Source organism: Euphorbia lathyris, chromosome 1 (genome assembly GCF_963576675.1).
Source record: "Euphorbia lathyris chromosome 1, ddEupLath1.1, whole genome shotgun sequence".
Taxonomy (NCBI): Eukaryota; Viridiplantae; Streptophyta; class Magnoliopsida; order Malpighiales; family Euphorbiaceae; genus Euphorbia; species Euphorbia lathyris.
Window position 1 is genome coordinate 9,757,847 of NC_088910.1, and position 14,472 is coordinate 9,772,318.

The 14,472-nt window shown below is 37.5% G+C and overlaps 1 protein-coding gene across 2 annotated transcripts; it reads right to left on the minus strand.

Moving 5' to 3' along the window:
- Window positions 1-9,625: 9,625 nt before the first annotated feature.
- Window positions 9,626-12,294, minus strand: LOC136221536 (protein LYK5-like). 2 transcript variants are annotated; one of them, XM_066008908.1, is made up of 2 exons: window positions 10,508-12,294; window positions 9,626-9,996 (listed from the first exon to the last, which is right to left on the minus strand). In XM_066008908.1, exons 1-2 carry the CDS (start codon window positions 11,247-11,249, stop codon window positions 9,992-9,994), a joined length of 747 nt encoding a protein of 248 aa, XP_065864980.1. In that variant the 5' UTR covers window positions 11,250-12,294; the 3' UTR covers window positions 9,626-9,991. The 2 variants fall into 2 exon arrangements, with proteins under 2 accessions (XP_065864980.1, XP_065864988.1); XM_066008916.1 differs by lacking the exon at window positions 9,626-9,996 and having other exon boundaries at window positions 10,005-11,098; window positions 11,195-12,294.
- Between the last annotated feature and the right edge of the window lie 2,178 nt (window positions 12,295-14,472).

Genomic DNA, 14,472 nt, shown 5'->3' on the forward strand with positions numbered 1-14,472 from the left:
TTAGTTGAGGGATTGCCCAAATTGAAATTTGAGAAAGATCAATTATGTAATGCTTGTCAGCAAGGTAAACAAACGAAGAAGTCTTTTCAAAGTAAAAATATTGTCTCAACCAAGAGACCATTGGAATTACTACACATGGACCTTTTCGGACCTGTCCAGTCACTTAGCTTGGGCAGTAAGAAATTTTCCTTAGTCATTATAGACGATTTCTCTCGGTATACTTGGATCATCTTGCTAAGTAGCAAGGATGAAACATTTGAGATGTTCACAACATTGATTAAAAAGCTTGAAAATGACAAAGACCTAAGAGTAGCTCATATTAGAAGTGATAATGGCGGAGAATTCAAAAACCAACAGTTTGATGAATTCTGTGAAGTCAGTGGCATTGACCATAACTTTTCTTCTCCTAGGACGCCTCAATAAAATGGGGTAGTTGAAAGGAAGAACAGAACAATAGTCGAAATTGCTAGGACAATGCTGAGCGAAAATAGGCTTCCAAAGTATTTCTAGGGTGAAGCTGTCCACACAACATGTTATATACTGAATAGAGCTTTAGTTAGACCTATACTCAAGAAAACCCCTTATGAACTTTGGAAAGGACGAAAGCCCAACATTGGCTACTTTCGTGCCTTTGGGTGTAAATGTTTTATACTTAACACAAAAGATAACTTTGCTAAATTTGATGCTAAAGCTGACGAAGCGATCTTTTTAGGGTACTCAACTAACAGTAAAGCATATAGGGTATATAATAAACGAACTCAAGTTGTAGAAGAGTCTGTCCATATCGAGTTCGATGAAACTGACCCTACAGGAAAGACAACTCAGTCTGCTGAAGATGAACCAAGCTCAGCTTCCGCTGACCAAAATGGAGCTACTGAGTCGTCACCATAAGGGCTGACCAAAGGTAAACACGAACCCGAAATTACCTTTGCTGACCAATCTACTCCTGCAGATATTGTAGAAACACCTATTATGTTGGGGTTTAGTGTCCTATAGACAATTGTTCTAGGATACAAACTTAATGTAAATGAATTGTTCTTTATATCATTTGTTTAATGAGATATATGTTTTATAACTATATAAAGGCAATCCCTTTTAAGCACTAAATAAAGTCTAATAAAAGGAAATCCGTAAGTTTATTTAAAGTGATTATAAAGTGTTCATACAAGCATGAAGTGAGACAAAACTTTATAGTAAACAGATAAACTTAAAACCACCCTAAGTCAAGTGATATGTTTGGGATTGACATATCACTGTTGAGACTTATATGTAACAATGTCTTCTGTCCGACAGAAAGCTGATCTCACAAGCTTCATATATACAGATATCTGGACAGTTACATAGATCCGATGAAACGTTGTTCATTAGGATTGGGGATCCGATTTGAGATAACAGGATGGGTAGATTCATCCTTGTCACCTGTTCATCTCATTGGTATTAATAGGTATAACTAATCCTCAGACTCAAAGGAATATTAATTGGTATTCTGGATTACGGAATGTGATGCTTTGACTCTGGTGTAACACGATCCTTAACAGAGATGACTCTGGGGTGTGAACAGTAGACGTTGGGTATCACAGGAAGTAATTGCGGAGTCGTTATATATTGGATTGAGCATTTATCACTCAAGATAAATGGGAGATACATCCATGGATCGCTTGTGGAAGACTCGACTCTAAATCCTTGCAAGGTGATAGCTTAAGAGTAAGAAATACAGATTTCACTTAACCTATCTTTTTGAGTTGACTCGGCCTGTACAAGTAAAACGAACGTCTCGCTATATGTGACTTGACACCACCCATAGTCATAAGATTCAGTTCAAGGATGTAGTTGATAAAGGATCGAATTATACTGTAACTAATACGGAAAGGTTAACGAAAGAATCAACTTGTCTTCTTATAGCTCTGGGGGAATGATTACGGACTTGCTAATCACATACTCTGTACATCATTCCGTTATGCAAAGATTAAATATAATTCTTTGAAAATTAATTTAATAACGTTGCATACGGCTAGAAGCAATAAGAACCTAATGGATCACACATAAGACTTGGAACCTAAAAGAGAGATAGATGTTAATTAATTGATAGAAGCCCAATTGAGCCCAATAAGGCCCATGGACATAAGGGGGTCGAAATTCATGTAGTGATATACATGAATAATTAATTTGATTTTGTTAATCCTAATTAGATTAGGAATATGAATTAAATTAATTAAGAGATAATTAAGTTAGGAGTTTTAATTAGATTAATATACTCCTATTATTATCCAATAAGGTTATTATTATTATCCTTAATATATTAGATATATAGTGAGATAATAATTAGGAATTCTATTCCGTAACCTAATTCTATCTAACTAGGGATTAGATACAAGAGATTATAAATACCCTTTCCCTTGAGATTTTCGAAATCCAAGCAAGCCATACCCTACTTGTGATTTTTGAAATTCACCTAGTCCAAGAGAGAGAAAATTCGACACCCCTAGCTCGAGGACGAGATTTCTCTACGGCTTCGTTTGATCAATTAATTTTCATCTATTTCTTTTATCCTTGATCTTGTGTTGATTAGTTAGAGGCAATCTACTTTGGTTGCTATTCAACGGTTGATACTAAATTAATCTTCCCGTGTTTTATTTCGTGTTTGGGAACTCGAAGAAGAAAAACAAACAAAAGGGAGAAATTCGTTTTACTACTCCTACATCAGGTCAGTTCACGATTTTGCGGATTCCCGGATATTGAACCGTCGGATCGTCGCGATTTTTGGACAGGAGCTTCTAGACGTATTCTTCCACTTTTCCACCGAAGGGATTGTCGTTCAGAGGTCTGGAAGGTCTGTTTCAAATAGGGGCAGATTGGTAGACAGTTTCTATCTCTTTTGAAGTTGTGGGCACTTCGTTTGCAATGGTAGATAGAACTTCTAAAAGGTATTTCTTCTTATCCTTCTTTATATGAAATAACGGTTAACGGATCTTGTGGTTAAATGGAAATAGGTTAAAAATTTTATATTTCCGCTGCTATACCTTAGCCTAATTTCCAACATATTCTAGACAACTCAACATTGCCCAAAGAAATCAAAATTCCAAGAGGTCATTCGGAGAAGTCCATTCTTGATGCTGCTGAAAACAAGCTGATGACAAGAGATCAGCTTAGAAAATATCTCAGCAATGTTGCATTCGTGTCGGTACATGAACCAAAGAACTTCTCAGAAGCTGAGCACGATGAACATTGGATCAATGCTATGCAAGAGGAGCTTGATCAGTTCAGAAGAAACGAGGTATGTGATTTAGTACCAAAACCTAGGAATCAAAAGACCATAGGAACTAAGTGGGTCTTTAGAAATAAACTAGATGAGCAAGGAAATCTAGTCAGGAACAAAGCCCGACTTGTAACCCAAGGCTATAGTCAGCAAGAGGGCATTGACTATGGTGAGACCTTTGCACCTGTAGCTAGATTAGAGGCTATACGTATATTATGTGCATATGCTAGTTTCATGAATTTCAAGCTATATCAAATGGATGTTAAAAGTGCTTTTCTTAATGGATTTATAAACGAAGAGGTATATGTTAGTCAGCCTCCTGGGTTTGAAGATCCAAAGTTTCCAAACCACGTTTATAAACTCAAGAAGGCATTGTACGGCCTGAAACAAGCACCTCGTGCTTGGTATGAGAGGTTGACCAATTTCCTGCTGACCAGGAACTATGTCAGAGGTAAAGCTGACACAGCCTTGTTCATTAAGAAGAAGGGTAAAAATACTCTACTAGCACAAATTTACGTAGATGATATAATTTTTGGTGCTACTGACGAATCTATGTGCAAAGAATTTAGTAAAGAAATGCAAACTGAGTTCGAGATGTCTATGATGGGCGAACTCAACTTCTTCCTTGGACTTCAAATCAAGCAAGGGAAGAATGGCATCTTCATTAGTCAGTCTAAGTACGCCAAAGAAATGTTGAAGAAATTCAATATGGAAGAATGTAAGCCCATATCAACCCCAATGGGTACTGACACTGTCCTTTGTGCTGACGAAAAAGGTAAGCCTGTAGACAGCAAGTTATATCGAGGTATGATTGGCTCTCTACTTTATCTTATGGTAAGTAGGCCCGACATTCAGTACTCAGTGTGTTATTGCGTGAGATATCAAGCTGACCCCAGAGAATCTCATCTTATAGCTGTAAAAAGAATTTTTAGATATTTGCAGAGCTCAGTTAATGCAGGTTTATGGTATCCAAATACAAATGACTTTACACTCATTGGATACACTGATGCTGACTATGGACGAGATAAGCTAGAGCGTAAGAGTACTTCAGGAGGATGTCACTTCCTTGGAAGCTGTCTAGTATCTTGGTTCAACAAAAAGCAATCATCAGTGGCCTTGTCAACAACTGAAGCTGAGTACATTGCTGCTGAAAGTTGTGTGGCTCAAGTCCTATGGATAAAGCAACAACTTGAGGATTATGGTGTAAAAACAGAAACAATAGAAGTCAAATGTGACAACAAGAGTGCCATTGACTTATCCAAAAATCCAATTCAACACAGCAGGATGAAGCATGTCAGCATAAGGCATCACTTCATAAGGGATCATGTACTCAAGGGTGAGATCAAGCTGACCTACGTTCCTATAGATGAACAGCTTGCGGATATCTTCACAAAGCCTCTGGCTCGTGAGCAATTTAACATACTAAGGGAAGCTATCGGTATGTATAATCCTCTTCACTAAAATTATATGTTTAAATTGAATGTTGAGTGATTACCATGCTGAGTGAGTTGTGCTATATGAGTAACTATTACATGCTGAGCTAAGTATGAACTATATCACTCCATGCTGAGCAGACATATATACTAAGTGATTAACACAAGCTGAGTTGCTAAGCACGCGAACATTCCTTCTACGTAAAACTGACTTCCTAGAATCTCAAACGTTTAGGCTTATCGAAACTGAGTAAAACTCTTATGCACAATAAATGCTAGCACGCGCATTAATAGCCACCTAGGATGACGTAGGCCCAATAATTAGAAAACACATGCGCCGATTGTGTCATAAATGCCAGAATTATTGTCGATTGATCATCTCGAGGTAAAACGGCTACTCCAACGTATCAGATCAACTCGATTTTTCTATAAGTAGTGGACGAATTCCCACTTGTATCTCTTTACACTCAAAATTTCTGGCATTCAATCTCTCACTCTCAAATCCCAGAACCTCTCTAAAAATCTTGAGAAAATCATGTCTGATTCTCAAAACATCTCCGGTGCCGATTACGACCAAAATGGCTCCGATGAAAATCCTCCATCTCCCGCTCAGCAGGAATACGTAGAAACCTCAGGAGAATCTCAAGGTCACAGTCAGCATGACTAATCTAAGGTCATCACTCCGAGTAAGAAACCCCAAGCTGACCAAGCAACACCATCTAAGAAGCAGAAAAAGGGGAAGGGCAAGATACCACAGGAAAGAACCTATTCTTCGGTCTACAACAGTGTGAGGGGATACAAGATAGACCATTCCCGCTGAATGGTCAATCATATGAACTCCCTCCAGGGCCAACTCAACACTTTGTCAACTGCGAACTCACTCTATGCAACCTCTGCTGAGGTTCATCAACTCTTTACCCAGCTAAGTTCTCAACTGACCGGGACTTGTGAATTAGTCTCCTCCTCCTCCCAGTGTTCCATTGAGCAAATTAGCGAAGCTGTTCGCCTACTCAACTTGAGTAAAGAAGAAATGGATACTGACCAAGTCAAGACTAATGAGATACTGTAGTATTCTTAAGCCACCCTTAACCATGTCCGCTATACAAATGCCCAACGTCAGTTCTATGATTCGGCTTTGCTCAAAATGTACCATCAATCATATGCCAAACTGACAGAATCCATCACTTGGATCGAGAAGTCACAGGAGTATCTATTGAGCATGCTAAGTGCTAATATTATCCCTACTGCCACGATGGACGATGGCATGGCTGTGTTTGACGGTCTTCGGGAGAGTACGAGTCAACTCCGAGCATACTTCGCAAAACTCACTCGTGCTGCTCTCCGCGAGATATTTCTTCCCCCTTCATCTGATGCTGGCAAAATGGGGGAGAAAGAACAAGCTGATGGAACTCATCAAATGGGGGAAGCATCCGACAGTCAGCAACAAAGAATCGCCAAAGGGAAAGGCAAAGTAAATCCTGCTCACCAAGCTCAAGTCAACAGGAAGAAATAGACTGGCTAGTTGTAGCTTTTGACTTGTAGTTATGTTTTGTTAATGAAGACCATCTATTCATGCATCCTTTATTCAAATTGACAAATCTTATGTGATGCTTACTTACTTATTGTGCTATGTGTTGATCTGTCTTAATTGAACAAACAAACAAAATTAAAATGGAATATACTCAGTACACATTTACTTTGATACATCCTTTCATTTGCTCTGATACATGATTAATAAGCTCTGATATAATCCGCCATAAACTCTGATACCTAAACTATCCATGTATCAAACTGAGTAAAAATATGTTCCAAAATTTCGAACTCTTCTGAAAGCTGACCTAGGCTCATCTGAATTAGATCTTGGAAGGTCTAGAATTGAACTTAGTCAGTATAAGCATGTCTTAATTTTACTCAATTAAATCTTAGAAGGTTTAGAGTTAATTTAAGTCAATAGATGCAACCCTTACGGGGGAGCAACTTCAGAAGAATGAAAAATAAATCAATCATGGGGAATTTCAAAAATGAGTTCCATTAATTAAATATTTTGCCAACATAAAAATGGGGGAGTTTGTTGAAACACCTTTCCACATGATTTTGATTTGACAAAATTATTTAAGTTAATCCATGATTAAGGGGCAATTAAATTTAAGTGCTTTGATTTAATTGTACTAATATGTTTGTTCAATGTTGAGTAGAAGTATAAATGAAAACAGAATCAAAAAGTAAGACAGGACGAAGTCATCATGAGAACACAGCACAAGCTGAGTGAGATGCAACTCAGTATCAAAGAAGAGAAGTCCTTCTCCAAACTAAGGCTTGCAGACAAAGCTGACCACGGAAGCTGAGTAAGAATAACTCAGAAACAGGGAACAAAAGCAACGTCAATAAAAGTCAAGCTGAGTGTTCATCAGGACAACATGAATGATCCATTTGCTAGAAGACAAGATCCGACAACTGTCTGCACCAAAAATAGAAACCTTGGAATTACACACAGAGTCGATTTCGAGATGCATGGGTCAACCTGCGGGAAGAAGACAAGCCCGACGCCTGCGGAATTCAGACGACGGGATTGGCCTGCAAATCTGGAGCTGACCAGAACAATGTCGCAAGAAGAGCCGTTTGAATCCAACGGATAATTCTGGATTCAAATGAATGTGTCTTCAGATTTCAACTATAAAAGAACAAGTTCACTCTTGGATCTGAAGCCGATTTTTGCCAAGAAAAATACAAGAGAAAAAGAGAAACGATACAAAGCACATTCAAACAAGAAAAAGATCTTACACCAAACTCCCATTTCTGTGTAAAAGCTAGATTGATTTTGTAATCATCTAAAGTGTTCTTCATCTAGAAATAACAAGTTTGTATCAATTGTAAAATTGAGAGAGTGGTGCTGAGTACTCGGTTTTAAGTACTCAGTGGTAGAGAAATCTAGGTGTTCGGTTATAGCACTTAGTAGGAGTTGAGTAGACGAATAGAGGAAGGTACTCTTGCATATTCAACTACCTTATAAACGGTTTGTGCTCTACCTTTAAAGAGCTCAGTATTGGATTGAAAAAGCCCGGAGGGACTCTGGGGACTGGACGTAGGCGGAGATGCCGAACCAGGATAAGTCGTGCTGAGTAATTTCTAACTCTCTCAATATATCTATATATGTGTTGTGTGATTAAATTGCTCAGGATATAAATTGCAAAGCTGACACTGAGTAATCTTGGTGCTGAGTTGGAAGCTGACCTAAAGTATTAATTCCCAACTCACAAGTAAAACAGTTCTAGTCAGCATCTGACTAAAGCTGTCTTACACTTCTCGACCGTGCGGACCTGAACTAAGTTAAGCAACTTAAAGAATCAATTAAGTCAGCATTATTTAATGAAAAAGTTACATTAGTTCCTAACCCCCCCTTGGAACTAATCACACGGGACCAACAGTTTTCACTCGGCCAAGGAGGCCGAAACCATCCATAATATGAATGGTTCCGATAGTTGGAGAGGCCTGAGTCTCTCTAGACCTCTTCCTATCTCCGTCCATGTACCTAGGGATCCAATCCCAGTACAAGTCAACATCTGAAAACAGAGTCAACCATCGAACTCTTGAACCCTAACCTAATAAATTAATAGTGGCGAACAAACGAATGCTAATTAACATTATAATATTATACCACGCCCTTAACATTTTATATTAAATTAATTAAGTAATAATTATAAAAATAATATTAATATTCAAAATGGAACATGTGAATTTGGATTATAAAAAGCTTGCCATACTCTTAACTGGAAGTTTTTTCTTTTTTTCATTCTATACAAACTTCAGATCTTCCAATTCGGTTGCAAAGTTGGATCACAAAACTTCGAAATCAAATTTTGCAACCGGAAAGTTGGTCTAACATAATTGTGACCAAATACGAAAATTCAGAAGTTCTGGTTCACTATTATCTAAATCCTAAATCTATAATATCATCAGAAGCCCTGTCTAAAGAAAAGGCTGCTATAAGCGCAATATCTAAAAATCAGAACCACACTCAGTAGATAATACTTGTCGCTGATCTGAACTTTGCTTCTGATATTAAATATTGCCTATGTACTCTGTAAACGAAAACACGCCAAGTGAGAATAATTTTAAAAAGGTTAAAATTAACCAATAATGGTAAACGACTGTGGCTATAGAAATTTAACTATATGCTCTTGGAACCAATCCAAATCAATGGATTATGTACATAAAAAATTGCTAAACAGGGCTCACACGACGTGTCAAACAACAATACATCGTGTGGCTCCAAGAACAACAACAAAGAAAAGAAGCAAAGGCACGCACACGACATGTGGCAAAAAAAAAAAGAGGGTTTGCTTCATTTAATTAATTCATATGGTGTGTGAGCCTTCCTGTAGATACCCATTTTTGTCCGGACCAATTTTTAAGTTTTTAATAAATTTCACTCAAAATTTGAACAATTCATGAATTATCCAGAATATATGGTATTATCTCGAAAATAATTTATTTGGGAAAAATTGTGCTATTAAGGCTAATTTGTCATATTTCGGTAAAAATATCGAATTATATTCAAAATGCGACTTAATAGAATTAAGGTATAATTTTGACCTATTATGAATTTTATTCGAGATATGTTCCTCATATTTTGAATAAAATTGAATTTGCTTGAATTCGAGTTATAATTTATTAATTAAAGTTCAGATGTCAATCAATCGAATTAACATTTCAATGAGTATTTATTTGTCGTAAACTATATTTAGAAACGTCTATAGTCTGAATTGCGAATTATGATGTAACATCGTATATTAAAGTTAAAGTTAATATTGACTTTGGTTACGATTTATATTATAATTAAACATTTAGAATATAGTTGATTTCTAAATAATGAATTATGACAAATGGATTAAAAAATTGAGAAGTTAATAAATTAACGACAATTGAACGCTTAAAAAGAAATTTTCGGTAATAAATAAACATTGCATTATTAATATAAATATTTCTCTTATTATTTTAGTTTTTTACAGTAATTTTGACGGATCTAAAGACCGCTCACCAATGTCTGAGATACCCAAAAATTCCCGCTATCCCCGAAAAGCAAGATCAGAATTATTCGTATGAGTCCAACAAAATCCAAAGCACAGGTAATTGTAAGTTCAAGCCCGATTCCAAAGCACGGGTAATTGTCAGTTCAAGCCTAACAAATTCCAAAGCTCGGGATTTTGTCCGTACGAGTCCAACAGAGTCCACTCGGGTCAAAAATAATTCAAATTCAATCCGGGTCCGCGTCAAATTCAGGTCAGAATTCAGTCCAACGGCGTCAGTCTGCAAAAAATCACAATTACAGGGATCAAATGGCATTTTTGCCCAAAAAAATCAATAATTCAACACAGCAGGGATGATATCATTCAACAGTCATCGAGAAGTGAAAATGGGCAAGCAGATTGACAAAACAACCCTCAAGGGTACAGTAGGGAAAAATGATGAAACTCAATAATTCACAGTAAAATTTTACTATAAATAGGGGAGTAACGAGGGAAAAACATCTGTAATCTCAATGTAAAAAGGGAGAGCAAATACAAAAATAAACCTTGTGGTTTGATCCATTTTCGAACTGCATTCATTTGGTTTAAAAGTTTGCAAAGTGGTATCATGTACTTCATTCCGTTAGCAAACATAGACATTTTTATCTAACGGTGTTAAAAATACTAAGATGGTAAAAATGCTAAGATGGCAGTCAAAGTCTTTGTCTGAAGAGTAATTTTGTCATTTCAAATACTTTTTCCAACTCATCATCTCGGTGCTAAGGAGACTGAAATCTGGTCAGAGATCCTACTCTTTTCCGACCATGCTTTTGAAGCCAAATACAACTTTGAAATCTTCCCTGCCACGCGGCTCATATCTGGCCGTTTATCTTCTTCCACGTGTACGCACTCTAATGCTAGACGTACTAGCTTCTCCGCCACCTCCACCGGAAACGAGTCTTTCATCCTCCTATCTATCCACCTCCTCAGCCTTCCATCTCGTCCTTCTCTTCCTTCCCCATCCTCAACAACGCCACCGTCTATCACCGCTTTTGCTGTCTCTATTAATGAAGTTCGTGTGAAATCTCCTCTGCTTTTACTGTATTTGTATTTGAATGGCTCCTCACCGGACAATAATTCTAATATAACCACACCGAAAGCATACACGTCTGATTTCTGCGTAGGGATTCCACTGGCTTGAAATTCCGGCGACATATAGCCTCTCACGCCTTCGAATTGCATACTTCCGCTATTAGATCTCTTCAATTCTTTCGATCTATCTTCTTTACCTTGTAATTCGTCTCCGTCTTCCTCGCTTATTTCTCTGATTTCATTCAACACGCTCTTCTTCTTCTTCTTCTTCTCTCCGACCTCATTCTCAGGAGCTTCCCCACACAATTGTGCTGTGCCAAAATGACATAATTTGGCGCTGAGATCTGGCTCCGTAATGATAATACTACTGCTGTTGATATGGTTGTGGACAAGAGTTAAATACAAACCTGTTTTGTTGTGAACATAATCAAGTCCGTCAGCTAGATCGGCGGCTACTTGCATTCGCGAGTCCCACAAGGATAGAACCGTGAAATTCGGATTCCTCTTGTTCCTTAAACAATCGGCGAGATAGATTGGGTTTGTGGAGCGAGGAAGAAGACGACAGTGAAGAAGAAGAAGAGGAGTATGAGGTGTCAATTTAGAATTGGAGGATTTTTTAAAATTTTAAAATATAAAGTATTTAAAATGATAAAATTATCCTCCAGACTTTTTGACTTTGAGTGCCACCTCAGTATTTTTAACACTGTTAGATAAAAATGTCTATATTTGCTAACAGAATGAAGTACATGGTACCACTTTACAAACTTTTAAATCACATGGGTGCAGTTTGAAAATGGGCCAAACCACAAGATTTATTTTTGTACTTTCCCCAAAAAAAAAAATAACAGGTGAAAAAAAAAACAATTTCGTCTGTAATAGGAGGAGAGCTTCACTGTAACAAGGGTGGAAGGCAAAAGAACAAGTCCATCTTCAACATTGTAAGATTAAACAATCAATCAAAAGAGCAAGGTTAACACATTTCTAGTCTATTCATACATGTGTATATTTATATGAATTGTCTCTAGATCATTGCTTCTTCATCATTTCTATCACTTTTCATCATTAAAACAAGAACATAGACTTAGGTTTCATTCCCGGGCGAATCGGTTTGAAGGTCCGGAATACCCTCCAGAGCCTGTAATGGCTCTGGTTGCATTCCTAGAACCAGTTTGAGAGTCCTAAAAGACCCTCTCACACAAAGAAATCAAACTCATTTAAGTAATAATGGAGGTTAGAAACAGGGGATAGATCATCACAAAATCGAACCAACACAGTGAACAAATCCATAGACATCTCAAAGCCAAAATCAAACCAACACAGTGAACAAATCCATAGACATCTCAAAGCCAAACGTCAAACCAACACAGTGAACAAACCCATAGCCATCTCAAACCCAAACAAACTCAGCAAGCATTTATCTCAATTTGAAAACCCAGAATATTTCATATGCTTAGAGGAGTTCCTGGAACTCGCAAAAAGACCCCAATAGAAACCGAAATCGGAAAGGAGAGGAAAGAGTCACAAACCTCAGGAATTCACCTTTGCATGTAGATTGTATATCGACTGAACCTCCTCAGGCTACTAAACTCTTCATCGGAGGCGGAAGTCACCGCCGCTGTCGCCGGAATTAGTCCGATGGAGCCTCCTAAAGGCCCGAAATCGAACAAAAGCCATAGACCCAAGTTAAGAGTGTGGATGAGAGTGAAATCAGCTAAAAGGGAGGTCGGAATTCATGGAGCCGAGGAGAGGGAGTCGATCGCCACAGGAGAAGTGAGGGGGGGAAGGAGATGTCTGCGTAAGTGAAGAAGGAGAGAAGAGTATGGGATCTAATATGAGAGATGTGGAAAATCAATAAGATAAGTAGGGGTTGGGCTTAGAAATAGGATTATAATTTTTGGGCTTTTAATTAGGAGAAATAGGAAGCCCATTAGGGGGCTATTTCAACTAAATTGTGTTAGCCTAAGTTTAATTACGTAGTTTCGGGAGTCGTCGACCCGAGGTAGTTAATCATATAACCCGAACATCACCCGCTAAATGGCGTCACAAATAAGTTAGGCTAAAAAATATATGATTAAAATTCCCCTCCTCCTAAGATCAAAACATGGATCGACTTGGGCTGGGTTTAATTTGTTAGAACTCTCTTTAGCCTGTTTTATCTTCGTTATTGAATAAGTAAATTTTTAGGGCCGATTTAGTCTAACGAAAATCACCTATTCATTCGTTTCATTTCATTGCAAATTAATTGGATCTCCTTTTGTTTTAATTCGCCCAAATCATAAAAAGAAAATGATAACAAAAGGGAGTGTGAATGCCTCGTGGGTATGTGATACACACGACTCTAAAATTAAAAAAAAAAATAAAGTTGACCCAAAAATTGAAATCTGTCCGAATTAACACGAAAAAGGTCGTTTGAGACCGTGAAGAATATATATTCACCCTTTATTAAAATCTGTGTCATATATGTGATATATCTAAAAGTAATTTCAATTCGACGGATGCAATTACGCGTATGTTGTATACGCAGTTCCAAGTCAAAATAAACCAATTCGAGATGTTATCTCAGATCAATAAAACAAATCAAATTAATTCGGATCGATGCGAAAACGTCATTCGAATTTATAACTAAATCAATTCGGATCGATGTGAAAACGTCATTCGAATTTATCTCTGAATTAATTCAAACTGATGTGAAAACGTCATTTGAACTTATAAATTAGATTAATGCAAATTGATGTGAAAACGTCATTTGAATATTAAAATTAACTCGAATTTATGTGAAAACGTCGTTCGAATTTATAACCATATCAATTCGGATTAATGTGCAAATGTCATCCGAATTCATAACTAAGTTAATTCGGATCGATGTGAAAACGTCGTTCGAATTTATAACCAAACTAATTCTAGTCGATGTGAAAACGTCATTAGAATTCAAACCTAAATCCAATACCCAAAATCCACGAGTGCATGGTTTATATCGACAATTCAAAGCAAAACAAATAGCAAACACATGATATCACAATAGTACCGATACGTCGGGCGGGGTAGGGTGAGATCGCATCTCTTCCCTACACGTAACCGGAAAAACGAACCTAAATCTCTCCGAAGATCGTCCTTACCAAACCTAAACCATACAGAGTCAATCCAAAGAAATAGGGCGACCAATCACGCCCGCACATGTATTTCCAAGTGATGATTGGTGGCGACTCGAAACCTTAAAACACGAGAAAGGCGGATCGAGCCGACCACGCACCCCGACCTGCGAAAAAATCGGAAGCCATGGTGCGACACTTCCAACACGTCGTGTGGATTATCGAGTCTTCAGCCCACATGATGTGTCAAATGCTCCACACGACGTGTGGTATCACTTAAGCAACAAGCTCTTCCATTTCTATTGTTGTTCTAATTATAAGTCTGCCACTACTTATTTAAAATTCTTGCCATTATTCTATTTACTAGTTTGCCATTAGTTTATTTTGTAGTATTTTGACATTGAATGCCTTAAGATATGCTAGTTGGCTTTAGGGGATTTTAAGTATTTTCTAGCACAAGGTTTAAGGGGTATATAAGCCATTCTTTTCATAATGTAGGCATCTTTTTATGAATTGAAATCAAAATCACTTCTTATGAGTCCGAGTTCCACACATTTGAGATTGTTTCCTTCAAGTTTTAACTTGAGAAGAGTATG

Excerpts from the sequence above, each read along its gene's own strand:
- LOC136221536 (XM_066008908.1), bottom strand. The coding sequence starts at position 11,249 with ATGCAAGTAGCCGCCGATCTAGCTGACGGACTTGATTATGTTCACAAC.